This window comes from Alternaria infectoria (genome assembly GCF_024043175.1).
Source record: "Alternaria infectoria strain BMP 0036 chromosome Unknown scaffold_2, whole genome shotgun sequence".
Taxonomy (NCBI): Eukaryota; Fungi; Ascomycota; class Dothideomycetes; order Pleosporales; family Pleosporaceae; genus Alternaria; species Alternaria infectoria.
Window position 1 is genome coordinate 367926 of NW_026250691.1, and position 14861 is coordinate 382786.

Here is a 14861-nt window from a genome sequence, read left to right on the forward strand (position 1 = left end):
ATTGACAGAATCCAGATAATCCAGATTGGGCGAGTTAATCAACAGGGATAAAGCAAACAAGGCAGCTGATGGTATGTAGCCGTTATGCAGGCGGAATGGGCTGCGGTGATAGGGCCTCGAGGGAAAATCGCCAACCAGGGGATATATTGCAAAGAGCCGGCGGGGAGGCGACGACTAGCACGCGGAGCGACGAAGAGAAAGTAAGTGCCAAGGGGGACCGAGGCGATAAAAGAGTGACGTGTGGTGAGCGAGTGTGGAGGTAAAGGGAAGAAGAAGGCTACGCAAGAGCGGGCGTGTGGGTAGAAGGGGAGCAATGCGTGAGTTTGATTATCGCGGCCTCTGATGCAGGATTGGAGGGAGTGCCTGACGCCAGCAACCAGGGGGGTGCCTGTCGCGCTCCGCCTGGCCGCCGCAGCGCAGCCTGCTATTCGGGGACCGGGCGATGAAACGGGGGGTCCCACGCCACACGCGAGGCCCTAGGCGACAGGGCGTTTCATCGCTCCGAACAAATCCACGCACCCACCGCGACTTTCACCACACTTTGCGTCATCGAGGCCTGGACGCTTCAAAACAACACATGGCCGCGGGCTTGGTTTGCTGAACGACAAGCGGCACGCCAAACAGGGATCCACCACCCGCTGCTCCTGCAACACTCCCTTGGCATCCATTCACCCCGCTACGCCCCAGCCTGCAACGGCCCTTCATCATCTGTCCGCGACGACGAAGACCGTCTCCGCAACGCCTCGTCTTGGCCCACTTCTTCGCCCGGCACACCTCCCCGCTGGCTCGCCAATACTGTAGTTCTATCAAGTGCCCTGACTTATGCCATTCCAGTGGAGACTGCTGCCATGATCGGCCTCCGTCTCAGTACAAACCAAGTACATGCCCACTAAACATACTGCAGTCAGCCAGCGTGCAGAATCGACCGCTGACTACCACTGGGACCGAGGCTCACTGGGGCGCTTGGGTGAGCATCACCTCAAACAATTCATGCCCGCTGGCATCATGCCGTGGCGCCCCATGCAATGCATGACTGGTTGTTTCATTTGTCCCGTCTTGCGGAAGCTCCAACCGTCTGTTTTGACCTCTGCCCGGTAGCCCAGTCCTTGGGAGCTGTCACTCCATATCGGGCCGCCCTGTCTCAGCAACCCTACACATGCTGAAGGACTCTAGATTCGCAGGCAATTTGACGCGAGCTCTGGGTTCGGGGAGTAATTGTTTCTCCACATGGTTTGGGGCAGCACCACGATCCACAAGTGCTGGGACTGCTCGTACTACGGATGCGATTCTAGATCCTTCACGCAATCACCGCCGTGTGCTACCTGGCTGTTGAGAATGAGTGCGCATGCGGTAGCACCAGCCATATCAGCTGTTATCGCAACCTGCTGTCGACTACTTCTACAAATTACGCGTGCTCAACGCCCCCATCTTAGAGCAGCTGCTATGCTCCACGGCAAATTCACCGACGACGCCACAATGCGTTCAGAGTCCTCAACACGAACGGCTGGGACCTACGGACGTTCGTCCTGACACTTTAGCCTGTACCCGTCGTACGTCTTCGTACATCACCCAAGATGGCAAAAGTAATTCCTTTGCGTTTGATGGCTTCGAGGATGCCTTGGTTCGGAACACTCTATAGTACAGCCGCTGTAAAATACGAGTCAAAGACAGACGTGCATCCATACCCCGCTCGAGTCGCGGGACAGATCACATGTGACAGCTTCACGTTCCCTCTCGCCGCTGTCACCGCCAGGCAGACCCAGGCTTGTCACGGCGACCGCTGAGAAACTGTCAGATTGCCGTTGTTTCAAACAGATGACGAGGTCCATCTAGGCCCCACGATGTCGAAACGTCGTCAACGATCCCCAGGACGACGTTTCAAGGACAGGCACCTTTCATCTTCCTTCACTGAAAGGCAATCACTTCCCAACGTTACAATCACTCCGCAGCGTCTGACATGCGACACGACTACGCAAGCGCTGAGGTGGACCTAGCGTAAACGTTCGCAGCTATCGATAGTCACGCGATTCGGAGCAGGCGCTGTGTGTTTGGACTTCCGCACCCCTCATCGCGATCTGCCAGTCGTTGATGAATGAGCACAGCCTAGCAACCAGCTTGATGAGTTATTTCTTACCACTGCTAATGCAATGTTGAGCAGCGTTTTGACCACCCTAAGACTCAATGCGCAGTTCTTAATCTCCGCATTCGTTTTGCTCGCTGCTCACTATTTCGCTTACCGGCCAGTAGGATGACGTGCCCTAGTATGCACGAAATCCTTCCGATGCGGATCGGTTCCTGGATCGACGAGCACGCGAATCTGACTGACAGGAACCGCGCCGCATCTTTCGACGTCAGAAGCAAACATTGCCGCTAGAATACTCGGATAACGCTTATGCGGGTGTGGGCAGGTGTGGCTCCAGCGAGCGTCTGGTGTGGTGTTTACAGAGACAGAGGCATCCGCCACGTTGTAGGGGCAGGCTTATCGCGTCGGGGGCCAGCTGTCTCAGAACGCGAGTCTGACTGCACATCTGCTTCCGGCGCGTACTACATTCCTGGGCCTCTATATAACCCCGGGGACCCAACAGGATGACACGAAGATATAAGTAGTATACTCCGACCTGTGATTAGCATACAGCCAGGAGAATGAAGCTCGGATGCCTCACGCCCCGAGGAAAGACAATCTACATGCGGGAGACATGTCTTCCACGCAGCCCCGAGGCTTGGAGACAAAGCATATCTTCAATTGTGTTTCCGACTCACCGGAGCTCTGCACGGGTGGCTACCTCCACTCATTGTGACATCACATGTCTTCCACCCAGCTGTACAGCAAATTGTACGATGATAAGCATCTGTGATCCACGGTCGCCACTGTGCAAGGTTGGCTTACTAGGTGCGCGTATCAATGGGATAGAGTGAGCATAGGAGTACATCGAGTCCGAACATCCGTTTTCCAATGGAATTTCATCTGGAGTGCACAGCGCGCGCGATTGCATTGTGGTAGACGACCAGTTGCATGACTGTTGAACATGTGTGCGGAAATGGTGCTGCGCGAGTGAAAGCAGTGTTTGGACGCGGAGACAGCAGCGCGTCTGGACCCTTAACGCCGACTGCCGATGTTGGTCAAACAAACAAACATCGACACGACAACATAGCATTGGCATAACGTATCACGATTATTCACCTGCGCGTATTGCTTCTATATGCATTAGACGACATATTTACTGTGATGTCGACCGACGACACGCTGCCATGGACGACTTCACGATGCAACCGCCTGCTGCGCCCGCTCTCGTCCAAACTCGCGAAGCTGCGCAAAGAGCTTGAGCGACCACGTACTGTCAGCGCCGAATCGCGCAATGCCTCCTCTGCTTTTGCGGTCAAAGGCTCTCCCCAGAAGACGACCAACTTCACCCGCCCAGCGAACAAGCCTCGAGGCTTCGAGAAGGCTAGAGACCCAGACTGGCGGCCAGGCGCGAAGGCAGGGACGGGCAAGAAGACAACGTATGGTGGCCGTGGTCGAGGAAGAGCGCCGGCGTTGCAGAGAAATGGTTCTGGCACGGGCAGGGACAATGTCTCTCGGCCGGGCGAGATCGCGTTTACGCCTCTGATCTCGAGGATGGGCGGACAGTTGCACAGCAGCCCACAGATACCAATCTCGCCGCTGCGCAAATACTCCAAGATCAAGGGCCCCCTTCTGGCTCCGATGAATCCGCCCGCGACACGTGTACCTGGCGAGATCCGCAAGCTCACCCAGGGACTATCCGAAGCCTACGCGAACATCCTGCAATCGACTACAACGGGCGGTGAAGCCAAATGGAAGGGCACAAGGTCGCTCATGGGCGCTTGCTTGAGAAGGCTCCCGGCCTACATCGAACTCGAAGAGCATTTCGCCAAACTGGACAAGCTGGAAGAAGACGGGGAGGAGGAGAGGGACATTGCGAATGAGATCTACGAACACCTCGAAACACAGTTCGAGCAAGAGCATGGCCACGGTTGGCGGCCTTTCAAATGCGTTGTCCGGGCGCATGCCACGACACTGGTGTGCGATGCTGTGACAGATGAGGTGCTTGGCCTAGACAACATGCTGGTTCTCGTTACGCATTGTCTGAACTCCTCCGCTTGGGATGAAGCTGAGAGGTTGCTGTTAGCATATGCACCACTCCTGGAGTCTGTGTCTATACCCATCAACACGCGAGCGGACCTGTTTGACCCTCAAAAGTCGCCCTACCTGTATTCCGTGAAGAGCTTTGTCCACCACACAGGACGCTATCGCCTGCTCTACGATCTGCTAGAACACATGGTGGCGTTCGAACTTCTACCTCTCGAATGGCTCGCGACAGACTCCATGCGCCCGGTCTGGGACCGACTTGTTCGAACGATCACCGAGAACGACCGTCGGACGCTTGCAAGTGCTTCCCGGTTTTTCGAAACGGTCACCCTTGCAAGTATGGGATTGCCGGATGCACGACTTCTAGAAGATGAAGTCACTGGATCTTTGTCAAGACGATTCGTACCGTCGTCTCGAGAGGAGCTTCGACGCGCGCTAGACACTACCTTCTCGAGCCTACTCACTGTCTTGTGCAGCATTGCTTTGGTCAACAATAGTCGCGACGATCCCGCAGGAAAAGAGATCGTACGGAGAGTCGCATCGGTGTTAGACTCGGTTGTCTTCGCTTTATCTGCCCGTGAAGACATCAGGGATGAGCTGAAGCTTCTTGCGCCCGAGTCGGATGATGTTCAGCTCATGGCTCAGCGCGCTCTCTGGATCATCTTCGCATCGTATCTGGTGCATCTTGGAGGCTCTGAGAATCCGGGCAAAGCCTCACTCGATTCCTCCACCTCTATTGGACTTGTCAATTGGGTGATCAACCAATATTCATCAAATATCGTCAACCTTGCATCAATATTCGCAACTATTCCAGCCTTGATCTCTTCAACCGCACGCGGTACGGGGCGCATCTGGAAGGACGATGGGTTCGACCAACTACAGCGACTTGTCACAGCGCTGACGTCGAGCTCTGGTTGTAGACTACCCCACAAGCTATGGACACTGAAGCGACTCGCACTGGAATCAGCTAGAGACTTTGCCCATGGCACTGGTGATGCTGAGCACATGGCCTACGTACGCAACATCGAGAAAATGATGCATACGCAAGGACGCCTAGTCATCATGCAATCACCACAGAAGAACGAGTCGCCCACGGTCGGTGGTGGCTTTAGATGGGAGGAGGGCATTGGCGAATGGGTTACTTGCACACCATTCGCAAAACAGAACATCAAGCGCCAGATCAAAGAGCCAATTCGAGCATTGGAGCTCTTGCCAACTCCAGCACAGTCTGAAGATGAGAAGACAGAAGCATCTGATTTCGAGGATGGCCTTCCGAGTGGCATACCAGACACCCCAGTGTGGGAAGTCACGGCTCTCGACTACGACGACAACCAAATTCCACAGTCGTCACCTATAAAGAAGAGACCGCGGGTTTCCACATCGTCACTCGGAAAACGAACTCGCGCACCATCGCCAAAGGTCGTCATATCCATGAAGCGAATGCATATAACACTCCCCGATACCCCACCATTCAGGTACTACTCTGAGCTTCCTGAAGAGAAGCACGTCGGTCCCAGGCGGTCTCGGCGTCCGAAACAGGAGTCCCATGCATCTGCTGCTCGACTGCGCACCCAACGTTCCAGAACATCCCTTGAAAGCGGACTGCGCAATCTGAGACGACCCATCTATGCGGAGCCAGCACTTGAGGTCAGCGAAAGTGACACGGAGACGTCCAGTTCCTCGCAGGATGATTCAGAGGACTCGTCGGTGTCGGTGGAGAGCGTGCGCATCAAGACTGTTCAAACAAACACTCACCCATCTGAGCGCACTCGCACACGTCATTCGCTTCCGACCGTTCTTACTGTCCACGACGATGGTGACGCATCTGAACGCGACGAGCTCGGCAGGACACCCGCTCGTCCTCGTCTTCCACCCCGCAAACGAACAAGCGCTCGCCGGTCCATTCAGCCACGCACGCAGTGGATGAAGTCACGCAAAAGCATAGTAGCAGACAGTGATGACGATAGTCAAGACGAGCTGAGTTTCTGTTAGGCACAGATTATGTACTCGTTGCACAGCTCAGACGCATGTGTACGTTCAGATGGAGTTTGTCAGGATCTTTTGCTTAGCCGGTGTTGAATTGCCTCTTATTTTTGTATCGATACCCCAATTTTTTCATGTTGCGTTGTTTGGATAATAAGAAATATATACATGCCATTATTGCGCTTCCCTTTGGATGTATGAAAAGGCGCGTTTAAAGTATTCACGTATCGATGAATGCAGAAGACTGTGACGCACGTGCGATGAGCACACAACTGAGATCTATGACCATCCCGTAGAGCTGCAACAAGCCTTTTGCTAGACTTACGGCTACGGAAAATGGCATGTTACGACACATAACAACGACTCCACAGTGAACAGTCTGGTTGACTATGCATGCTTCCTTCCTCTGCACGCCGAATACAAGAGAAATAGAACAGAAATATAATGCTGCTACTCTTCCGTACTCAGTTTCTCCACGAAGACTCAGCATGCTTTACAAAACGACATTTCTCTTTACTGCGCACGTCTGCAGCGAATAGTGGGGCGAAGTCATGCACAGGAATGCGCTCAAACTCTCTCACCTTGGCGACATGCATGTTTCGTACGTGGAAAACGGCGAGGGCCGAACAGTATAGGATGGGAAAGACTGAAAGGATGAAAAGGGCAGCAATACACGAAGTTTTTGAGTCGTGCATGCGCGGGACTGTTAGAGCTTCGCTTTATCTGATCAGTGGAAATGAGGAGACACTCGCAAGATGGCTTCCATGTCAAACAATGTATCACGATAGACATGCACGCACACGTGGTCCCAGTTGATGTGCCTAAGCCATTTGTATTTGTTTATTACTCATTCCTGCATCCCATATTCCAGTCCATGTATTGTGCTGTTCAAATGATGGTGTGGGTCGATGGCGTTTCAGTCGCTTGTCGTATGTGGATATGAAATCGTTACGTGTTAAGGACAGGTGTCGAATCGAAGATTGCCGTGCCACATGTCGATGGTGCTGGTGGTAGAGAGGGTGAGTTTCTATCACCTGTTAGTAAAGCGATCCAACGTGGAAGATACAGCAGTCGCGCCACGCGGGCTAGCTGAGGGGCGAGGGCAAGGTGACGTACAGTTGCAGTTGCAAGCTCCGGGAGCGCAGCCGCAGTCGGCGCAAGTGCATCCAGAGTTTCCGCAGCCGCCCTTCATGTTGATGATTGTTTGGAGAGGTTGAAAGTGTTGGTTGTGTAGTTGAAAGAGTGGTGTCGTTCTGTTACTTTGATCGTTTGCTGGTGGGAGAGGAAGCAGGTGGAGGGGCAGAAGCGGGGCACGCCTTTTATGTCCCTGACTTCCAAGGTTCGGTGACATACCATTTCCGGAAGGGTAAGATGCGACACCGATAGCCGCACTTACCAATAGATCATGCGCTATGGGTCGGGCTCTTTTCCAAGTTCGCTATTTAGGCGGGGCCGGCATGTTACTTGGCGAATCATGGGTAGAAAGTGCTGTAGGTAGTGACTGTGGTGGCGACTCGAGCGGTTGGATGAGGTATTGGCGCAGCACGTAACCTCATTTGAGCAAGTTACGTGGGGAGCTAGTGTGAGCTTGCCGGGTGGGGCGTGACGGGCGCGTATGCCACCGGATGCGAACACGCTGTAGACACCCAGGGATGTATGATGTGACGTATGAGGTTCTTGAAGCAGAGGAATGCCGTTACGCTGTTGTTGCTTTCGTAACAGAACTCCTGTCCCGGCGCGGATGCTGAGTTCAGTCTTCGGTTCACCGGAGATCTGCAATAATGGGATAGCCGTACTGTGAGGATCCAACGTAAGCAGCCAGCAAGATCATTGATGACTGAATACACAGCCTTCAGGTTTGCCTACACGAGTGTAGCAGACAGACTGGGACCTTTGTCGATGTTCAAATCACCCCTCTTTTCCCCATGTTGGCAAGATCGATCACTTCCTCTTCTACTTCGCTCTCAGCAGCATGCTTCCCTTTGGCGTTCTTGCTGTTCTTCGTTCCACCTTTGCTGTTAGAGTTCCCTTTCTTCCCGTCCTTGATGCTACCCTCATCATCCGTATCGTCTCCGAACAAGAAGCCTTTGCCCTTCATACGTCTCTTCTCGTCAGATGAGAAGGTGGAGTGGGCGGCACCAGAAGCAAAGTTGGAAGACGCTGAATCTTCACCAAGCATCCAAGAGAAATTGGAGGATGTAAGATGTGGCCGCGACGGTGGGGAGAGGGTCGAAGCAAGCTTGGACGGGGGTGATAATGTACGCGCGGGTGGTGAGGTCGGACGGGAAACGACAGGAGAAGGGTTCTTAGAGGCTGTGGTGGACGGGGTATTCGACGGAGACGTCGTGCTCAAAGAGATGGGTGGTATGACTATTGTTTGTTTCGGCGACACCGGGGATTGAGGAGGCGGAGAAGATAAGCTGATCGCAGCCTGCGCAGTAGAGGCCTGTTCCGTTGCTTCGTCGATAGGAAGCGGTATAGAAGAGTCTTCAAGATAAACTTGCACGAATTGAACTTTCGCGATGGCAAGGCTGAGTGCCTCCATAGCTTCTTTTCCTTTCTCATCGCCTTCTCTCCTCTTTTGTGCTTCGTCACGCTCTCTGTGGTACTCCCAGAGGTCACCGACGGCAACTTCTAACATTTTAGCGAGACTCTTATTCCTGCGATCCAGCTCTTCCATCTTCTTGAATGTGTTCACCGAGTGTACCCTTTCGAGACTTGGTCGTCCATTGGCGCCAAAGGTGCCTAGTTGGCCAGGCTTCCGGAACTCCCTCCCTCCGGAACGCGGTGTCGACTGGCCAGAGGTTGCTCCTGACTGATAAGCCTCAACGTTCTTCCTTACTTCACCCACTGCATCTCGCAGAGCCTTCCCCACACCCCACTGCGATCCGCGATCCAGTACATTCTTCGCCGCACCCTGTATCAAGGCCTCGAAACCAGCGCCCTGTTGTGTCACAAAGCTTCTTGGCGATCCGATGCTCTGTCGCGTTCGGCTCGAGACGAATGACGGAGACGGCGATGGTTCGCGGACAGGTGGTTTCGATACAGGCTCGATAATGGGCGCTTGCTTCCCATATCGTGTAATAATCTCTGCCCCGCCGAGTGGAGTAAGGTGATCACGGAGATATAGCGCGTCTTTGATGAATGTGTACGGCGGTGCAGCGGGTTCAGGGTATCGCAAAAGGAGTGCAAAGGCTTCATTCGTATCAGCTGCCATCAGCTCCCACCGTATGCGCAGCAGCATGGCTAATGAGATCATATCGACAAGCTCTAGCGTGGAGTCTATGGCGAACAGGGCGTCCCACACGTCGAAGACGGCGTCGAGTGAGAACTCCCGTCCGAAGAGAAGGCGTATCCAGCGTCTGGTACACATTAGGGAAGCTTGGCTCGAGTTCGCATAGTGACTTACAGGAGGAAAATCTGGGGCACAATCTCAAGCTTGACAAGATGGGTATAGAGTTCTGGGTCCACCTTTGGGAGATTGCCCTCAAAGATCCTAGAACTTCGCGCAAGCATTGGTGTGTCTTTGGTTATAGATCCAGTCTCGGCCGGCGCGTAGAAAGACTTGGCTGTCTGCATGATGATGGAGAAAAGCATGTGCGTGTCGTGCTCAATGTACCCAGAGTCAAGCATCCCGGCAAGAGTGTGGTCCATTGCGCCAGTCTTCTGGCCGGCCACGTCTATGGCATCTCTCTCCACGACCCACAGCAGTGGCGCAAGTATCTCGTGCATGCCTTGGCGATATCCTATGTCAGGATGCATCTTGCACCACACAAACAGTATGTCCAACATCATGGTCTGCGTCGCGGGCTGGCGGAAGTATACATTGTCAGGCATACATCGTTCGATATCCTGGAATATCTCGGCACGAAGTTCTTCGTCGGCGCGGAGGGCTACCCATGGTGACTTTTAACGCTTAGTACTTGTCAATAAGCGACATGTCTCGATGGCGGCGGCCGGTCGTGGGTGCACACACCTCTGATAGTTCGCTCAATGGGTCTACGGAAGACTCGAATTCGTCAGGATTATGTATGGCACGGAGGTAGTGCGATCGCAGGGACTCGTATGTCTTGCGCGCATGGCTGAGATGGGTAGGCCATGACGAGCGGTCAAGCGTCTTGAAGACAAGGAATATCTGACCTTACTGTGAGCGATGGAGGGGAAGAGGGGTAGGTCGGACCGCACCTTCCAGCAGACGGAGCGGAGTCCTGCGGTGATCTGGGGTTCCTTGTGCGCAGATACGTGGATCTTGAGGTCAGTCAGAGAGTGGAAGTCGTCGAGCTGCCGCCAGTGCTTTCTATGCAATGTCAGAATTGGGACCATGGGCAAGGACCGGCATGACGCACTCAGCTTCAGATACGGAGCGCATGGTGGAATATTACAAAGAGGGGTGTGAGTACTGTGTCGGCAACCCAAGCACCCTGTTGGTAGCTCGGCGCCGTGATGCAATCGCGCGCGGCGGGGCAACTCGAGCCGACGACGTCACGTGGCACATGAGACATCACCTGGGCACTTCCAACATTGGTTGCAACCATGGGAAACTCGGATGGAACGTCCCAAGCGCGTCAGCTAGGGTGCTGCTTGCAAACGCGTTGCTAGGTCGCGTCTATGGTCAGTGTCAGGGTCTGCTGCGAGTTTGGTCGGTTGCCAGAGGAAACAGGAATAGATCACGACGTCACAGTAAACCATGATACGGATACGATAACGGTACAGTGTAGCATCGGACGATAGCGTCTAACACAGTCAATAGCTTCGTTCGTGGTAAGTTTCTAGATTTCTAAATGCATCGCACGCTACGTTCGCTAAGAACGGGATCGCATGTGGATAAGAGAACGATTTAGTTTACGATGCAGCATCTTCGGCTGAATGCCAATGGCGGCGCGCGAAGTCGCATACGCCGTGTGGCGTAGACTATTGGTACGAGGGATGCAACAGGAACGAGAACGAGCTCTGGCCTATCGAACCAAACTTGGCTCGTTGTTCTCAGCTGCGTCCGGGGCTGGGAATGTCGGCATCGTCGGAGATCTTGGCAGTGACCAAGCGAACTCGCGATGATCGACAATGTTTTGGCTCGGCACGGCTCACTCTTTCTTCGCTGGGGGCACGGCGTTCCGCTGGCCCTCGATGACGAGCCTGTCCATGAGGCCTGGGGCTAGAATGTCCTGGCGGAAGCGCTCCTGCTGCAGCAATTCCAGTGCACGCAGCGTGGGGCCGGGGTGACTGCGCCGACGGGGTCAGTAAGCAGGCGGTGTGAGGGGCGGCGAACATACTGCAAGAATCTGGTGTACTTTGGGTCTTTGAAGTACTGCAGGTAGCCGAGGTATGCGACAAACTCGGGCTTGTCGAGCGTCTTTTGCTGGGCCAGGTAGTTGAGATAGACGGGATTGGCAAGGCACTGGACAAACTAGGCGCGTGTTAATGAAGGTCAAACAGGGGCTAATGACGACGCAGTATAGGGGAATTGCGGACCTCGAGCTCGAGCTCAAAGCGCGAGTAGCCTCCCACGCCCGGGACATGTTGCGCCGTCTCGTGAGCCATGGCTGGAGTCTCGGACGTTTGACAGCTGACGGTGCAGAGTCGCGATGGGAGCGGCGCTTGCAGGTCACGCTGAGGCTGAAGAAAAGCAGTTCAGGGTCTTCCCCGCAATTGCCAGGTTGCGTAGAGTCGGCAGCTAATCCAGTTGGGTAGATGAGGCGGGCTAAGGATCACGCACTTGCACAAACAGGTGCAAGGACGGCAGGGTTGATGAGCTTGTCGTCGACGATGGCGGTGGGATGTACGCAGTGATGAGATAGTTGTTGGCGCTGGCTACGGAGAGGCGGTGTTTTGGGATTCGTTGAGGCGGCCTCTACCAGACGTGTATCATGCTCTGCGCGCGCACTCTGCAGGCGGCCGACACAAACAGAGGGCGTCCAGCGCAGCCAAATGCAAAAGCGATGCACATCGAGGTCCAATGCCCCTGCGCTGCCGTGCACGTGCAGCTCGGGCCTTGACCCCACAGCGTAGCGGATTGGCACCCTGAGTTGCCGTCTAGACAGTCTTTTCCGGGCCAAAGTGGCTGCCCAGGAGCGTTCTGGGAAGCTCGTGATCGGGCGCTCGAATCACAGACAGACGGCGCCACGGAACCACGCACCCACGGTTTTGCGGTTGCGGTAAACACGAGGCCCAGCCCAGCGCCCTCTAAAAGCCTAGCTAGGCCGCGCTTGCTCTCGACGGCCTACTACTCCCTCTGCTCCCGCCTCCTGCCTCCTGTGCATTAATCACTGCCATTGCCATTGCCATCACCTGCTTTTGCTTTCCCACCTCTCACCACCCTCACCCACGCCCAGCCCCCGCGCATTGCTGTCCTGTATTCCATAGGCGTTGCATAGACTACTAACGGGCCTCAAACACCAGCCCATCAAACACGCGCCCCGCCCGCCTGTCGCCTGCCCGCCAACGGGGCCCGTCTATCCTCAGCGCGAAACACAGCAGCATCGGTACCGCCAGTCTTAGCAAAAACCGCGCCCCTATTGCTGCTTCTGCCGTAGGCGAGGCGCGCAGGAACAGGATTGCCCGCCGTGCGTCACCAGCCAGCAGTTGCACAAAGCACGCCTGTCGTCTCCCGCGGCGCCAGTGTTTGATTGGGCCGCCCAGCAGGGTTGTGAGCAGCAGACGGCATCATGTTTGCAGAGCCGTCAATGCCAGGTAAGGCTGCTCCTGAATTTGCCTGTTTCACCGAGACTTGGGCTGTGACGAAATAGGACGCGCCGCTGATCATATTGCTTATCTACAGAAAGGCGACCCTCGCCAGGCCTGCAGCTCAACCTCTCCTCCAACAACCCCTTCCGCCGCGCTGCCTCTCCCGGTTTCCCCTCGCCCGCCAGTGCCAACCGCTCGAGCTCGGGCAGCAGACCAATGTCGCGCAATCCCTTTATATCTACCTTCGAGGCCGAGTTTAACAAGGAGGCATCCAGAGACCTCGTTGACATGTCGGCCACCATGAAGGACTCCCCCAAGAAATCAAACTTTGGCTTTGCCGCCGAAGAGCTCTTTGTACGTTCTCCCCCCTTGCAGGCCAATCGCCCGTGCCGTGACGGCTGCCAGCGCCGTCACGTCGTGCAAGCCGCGCACGCTGCACGCTGTAGCAAAATGCGGTGCACTCTCTAGCTACACCACCGCCATTGAGCCATCAACATGGACCGCTTCAGGCGCTTTGTGATGCAGTTCGCTGACTATCCTGCCCTCACCCAGGCCAACCTCACCATCGACGACACCGATAAGAAGCGAGCTCCCCCGCCACGACCTGCCCCTGCTCGCAGCGGCACCGATCCCCGTGCAAGCCACCGTCCCTCGCGCTCCGAAGAGGAGAGACAGCGCATGCGGGAAGCTTCTCGCGGAGGCTCTCGACCACGTGGACCTCCCAGCTCGTCGCGCCCTCCCCAGCTCAACAGCCCCGAACGCCGCGAGAACCGCCGCCCCCGACGCAACTCCGAATCCTCCATCATCGACCGAGGCTCGCTCGACCCGCGTGAAGAGCGCAGGCGCAGGGAGCGCCGCAAGGAGCGCGAAGAGCGTGCTAGAGACGGCAAGGACAGCAAATCTGGCGGCAAGAAGGTCCGCAGGCCGCAGGGTCTTGATCTCATTGACAAACTCGATGTGACTGGCATCTACGGACCTAGCATGATCCACCACGATGGACCGTACGACGCTGTGCAACCCCACCGCAACCGTAAGAAGGACCAGCGCGCACCCATGCATGCTTTCCCCGTCGGTTCAGCCAACAACACTCTGGGTGGCTCTGGACCTCTGAACACAAAGATCGATCTGGACAGGATCCATGGCAGGGGTGCCGAGGGCTTCACCGACTTTGCCGGTGCCGAGACCGAGTGGAAGAAGCCAGCCCCAGTGGCCGCAGAGTTCAGCGCAAAGGGCCGAGAAGACATTGTACACGGCGAGCAGACCCATGGTCTTGGAACATCCACCTTCCTTGAGGGCGCCCCGGCTTCCCGCAAAGCGATACAAGAGGAGTCCGATGCTCAGAGGCAGAAGCAACTAGCTGACGGCGGTCTCGGTCGCAAGAAGTCCATCGCCCAGCGATTCCGCGGCATCTCTCAGCCCCGTCGTTACGGTGACGGCCCACGCATCACTTCGCCCGAGGCACGTTACGGAGCTGCCACCAGCCCAAGCGGCCCTTACAGCGCAGGAGCCATCTCGCAGACCAAGGCCGCAGAGCAGAACCCTTTTTTCAGCGACGACTACGATAAGGCCTACGACGCCAAGGGCGCAGCCATCAAGACCAACGAGGGCGGAGCTTCACCACCGCGGGGCGCTGCGTTGCAGCGATCCATCACCACCGACAGTGTAGGATCTCCCACAGGCGAGGCCAAGCCCAGCGGTGGGTTCCTCAACCGCGTCAAGTCTCTCAAGGGCGGACGTCGACGTCCCGCTTGAGTATTCCCAGGCATGGTTGAAACGATTCGACCACTTCACTCATCTTCCCTCTGAGCGGCTCAAGTCCATTTCGAAGGACACAAAAGACACGATGTATATCGCCCACGGCGACGACTGCAGCCAGCTTATTTCTCCTATCGTCACACACCTCCCTTCGGGTCATACACTTTCCTTCCGTCTGGCGCTGGAGTCGTTGGGGCTTGAAAGCACGAGGTCTGGATACCACTCATGTGTAACAGAACTCAGGCACGCTTCAACAAGATAAAGAAGGCTCTCCCTTCTTCAAACCACCAGCTTCAATTTTTTCAATCGAGTCACTTTTTCCTTTCAATGCGCA

The 14861-nt window shown here is 55.5% G+C and overlaps 4 protein-coding genes across 4 annotated transcripts; 2 read left to right on the forward strand and 2 right to left on the reverse strand.

Moving 5' to 3' along the window:
- Positions 1-3226: 3226 nt before the first annotated feature.
- J4E92_001578 (uncharacterized protein) lies at positions 3227-6100 on the forward strand (the record flags this gene model as incomplete). The annotated part of the gene is made up of 1 exon (XM_051492989.1): positions 3227-6100. The coding sequence occupies one exon, from the start codon at positions 3227-3229 to the stop codon at positions 6098-6100; it is 2874 nt and encodes a 957-aa protein (XP_051356220.1).
- Positions 6101-7994: 1894 nt separating this feature from the next.
- J4E92_001579 (uncharacterized protein) lies at positions 7995-10460 on the reverse strand (the record flags this gene model as incomplete). The annotated part of the gene is made up of 5 exons (XM_051492990.1): positions 7995-9453; positions 9501-9997; positions 10068-10226; positions 10277-10388; positions 10438-10460. 5 exons carry the CDS (start codon positions 10458-10460, stop codon positions 7995-7997), a joined length of 2250 nt encoding a protein of 749 aa, XP_051356221.1.
- A 712-nt stretch (positions 10461-11172) lies between these two features.
- SOH1 (suppressor of hpr1) lies at positions 11173-11629 on the reverse strand (the record flags this gene model as incomplete). Its single annotated transcript, XM_051492991.1, has 3 exons — positions 11173-11311; positions 11362-11495; positions 11561-11629. 3 exons carry the CDS (start codon positions 11627-11629, stop codon positions 11173-11175), a joined length of 342 nt encoding a protein of 113 aa, XP_051356222.1.
- A 1124-nt stretch (positions 11630-12753) lies between these two features.
- J4E92_001581 (uncharacterized protein) lies at positions 12754-14524 on the forward strand (the record flags this gene model as incomplete). Its single annotated transcript, XM_051492992.1, has 3 exons — positions 12754-12778; positions 12867-13126; positions 13298-14524. 3 exons carry the CDS (start codon positions 12754-12756, stop codon positions 14522-14524), a joined length of 1512 nt encoding a protein of 503 aa, XP_051356223.1.
- Between the last annotated feature and the right edge of the window lie 337 nt (positions 14525-14861).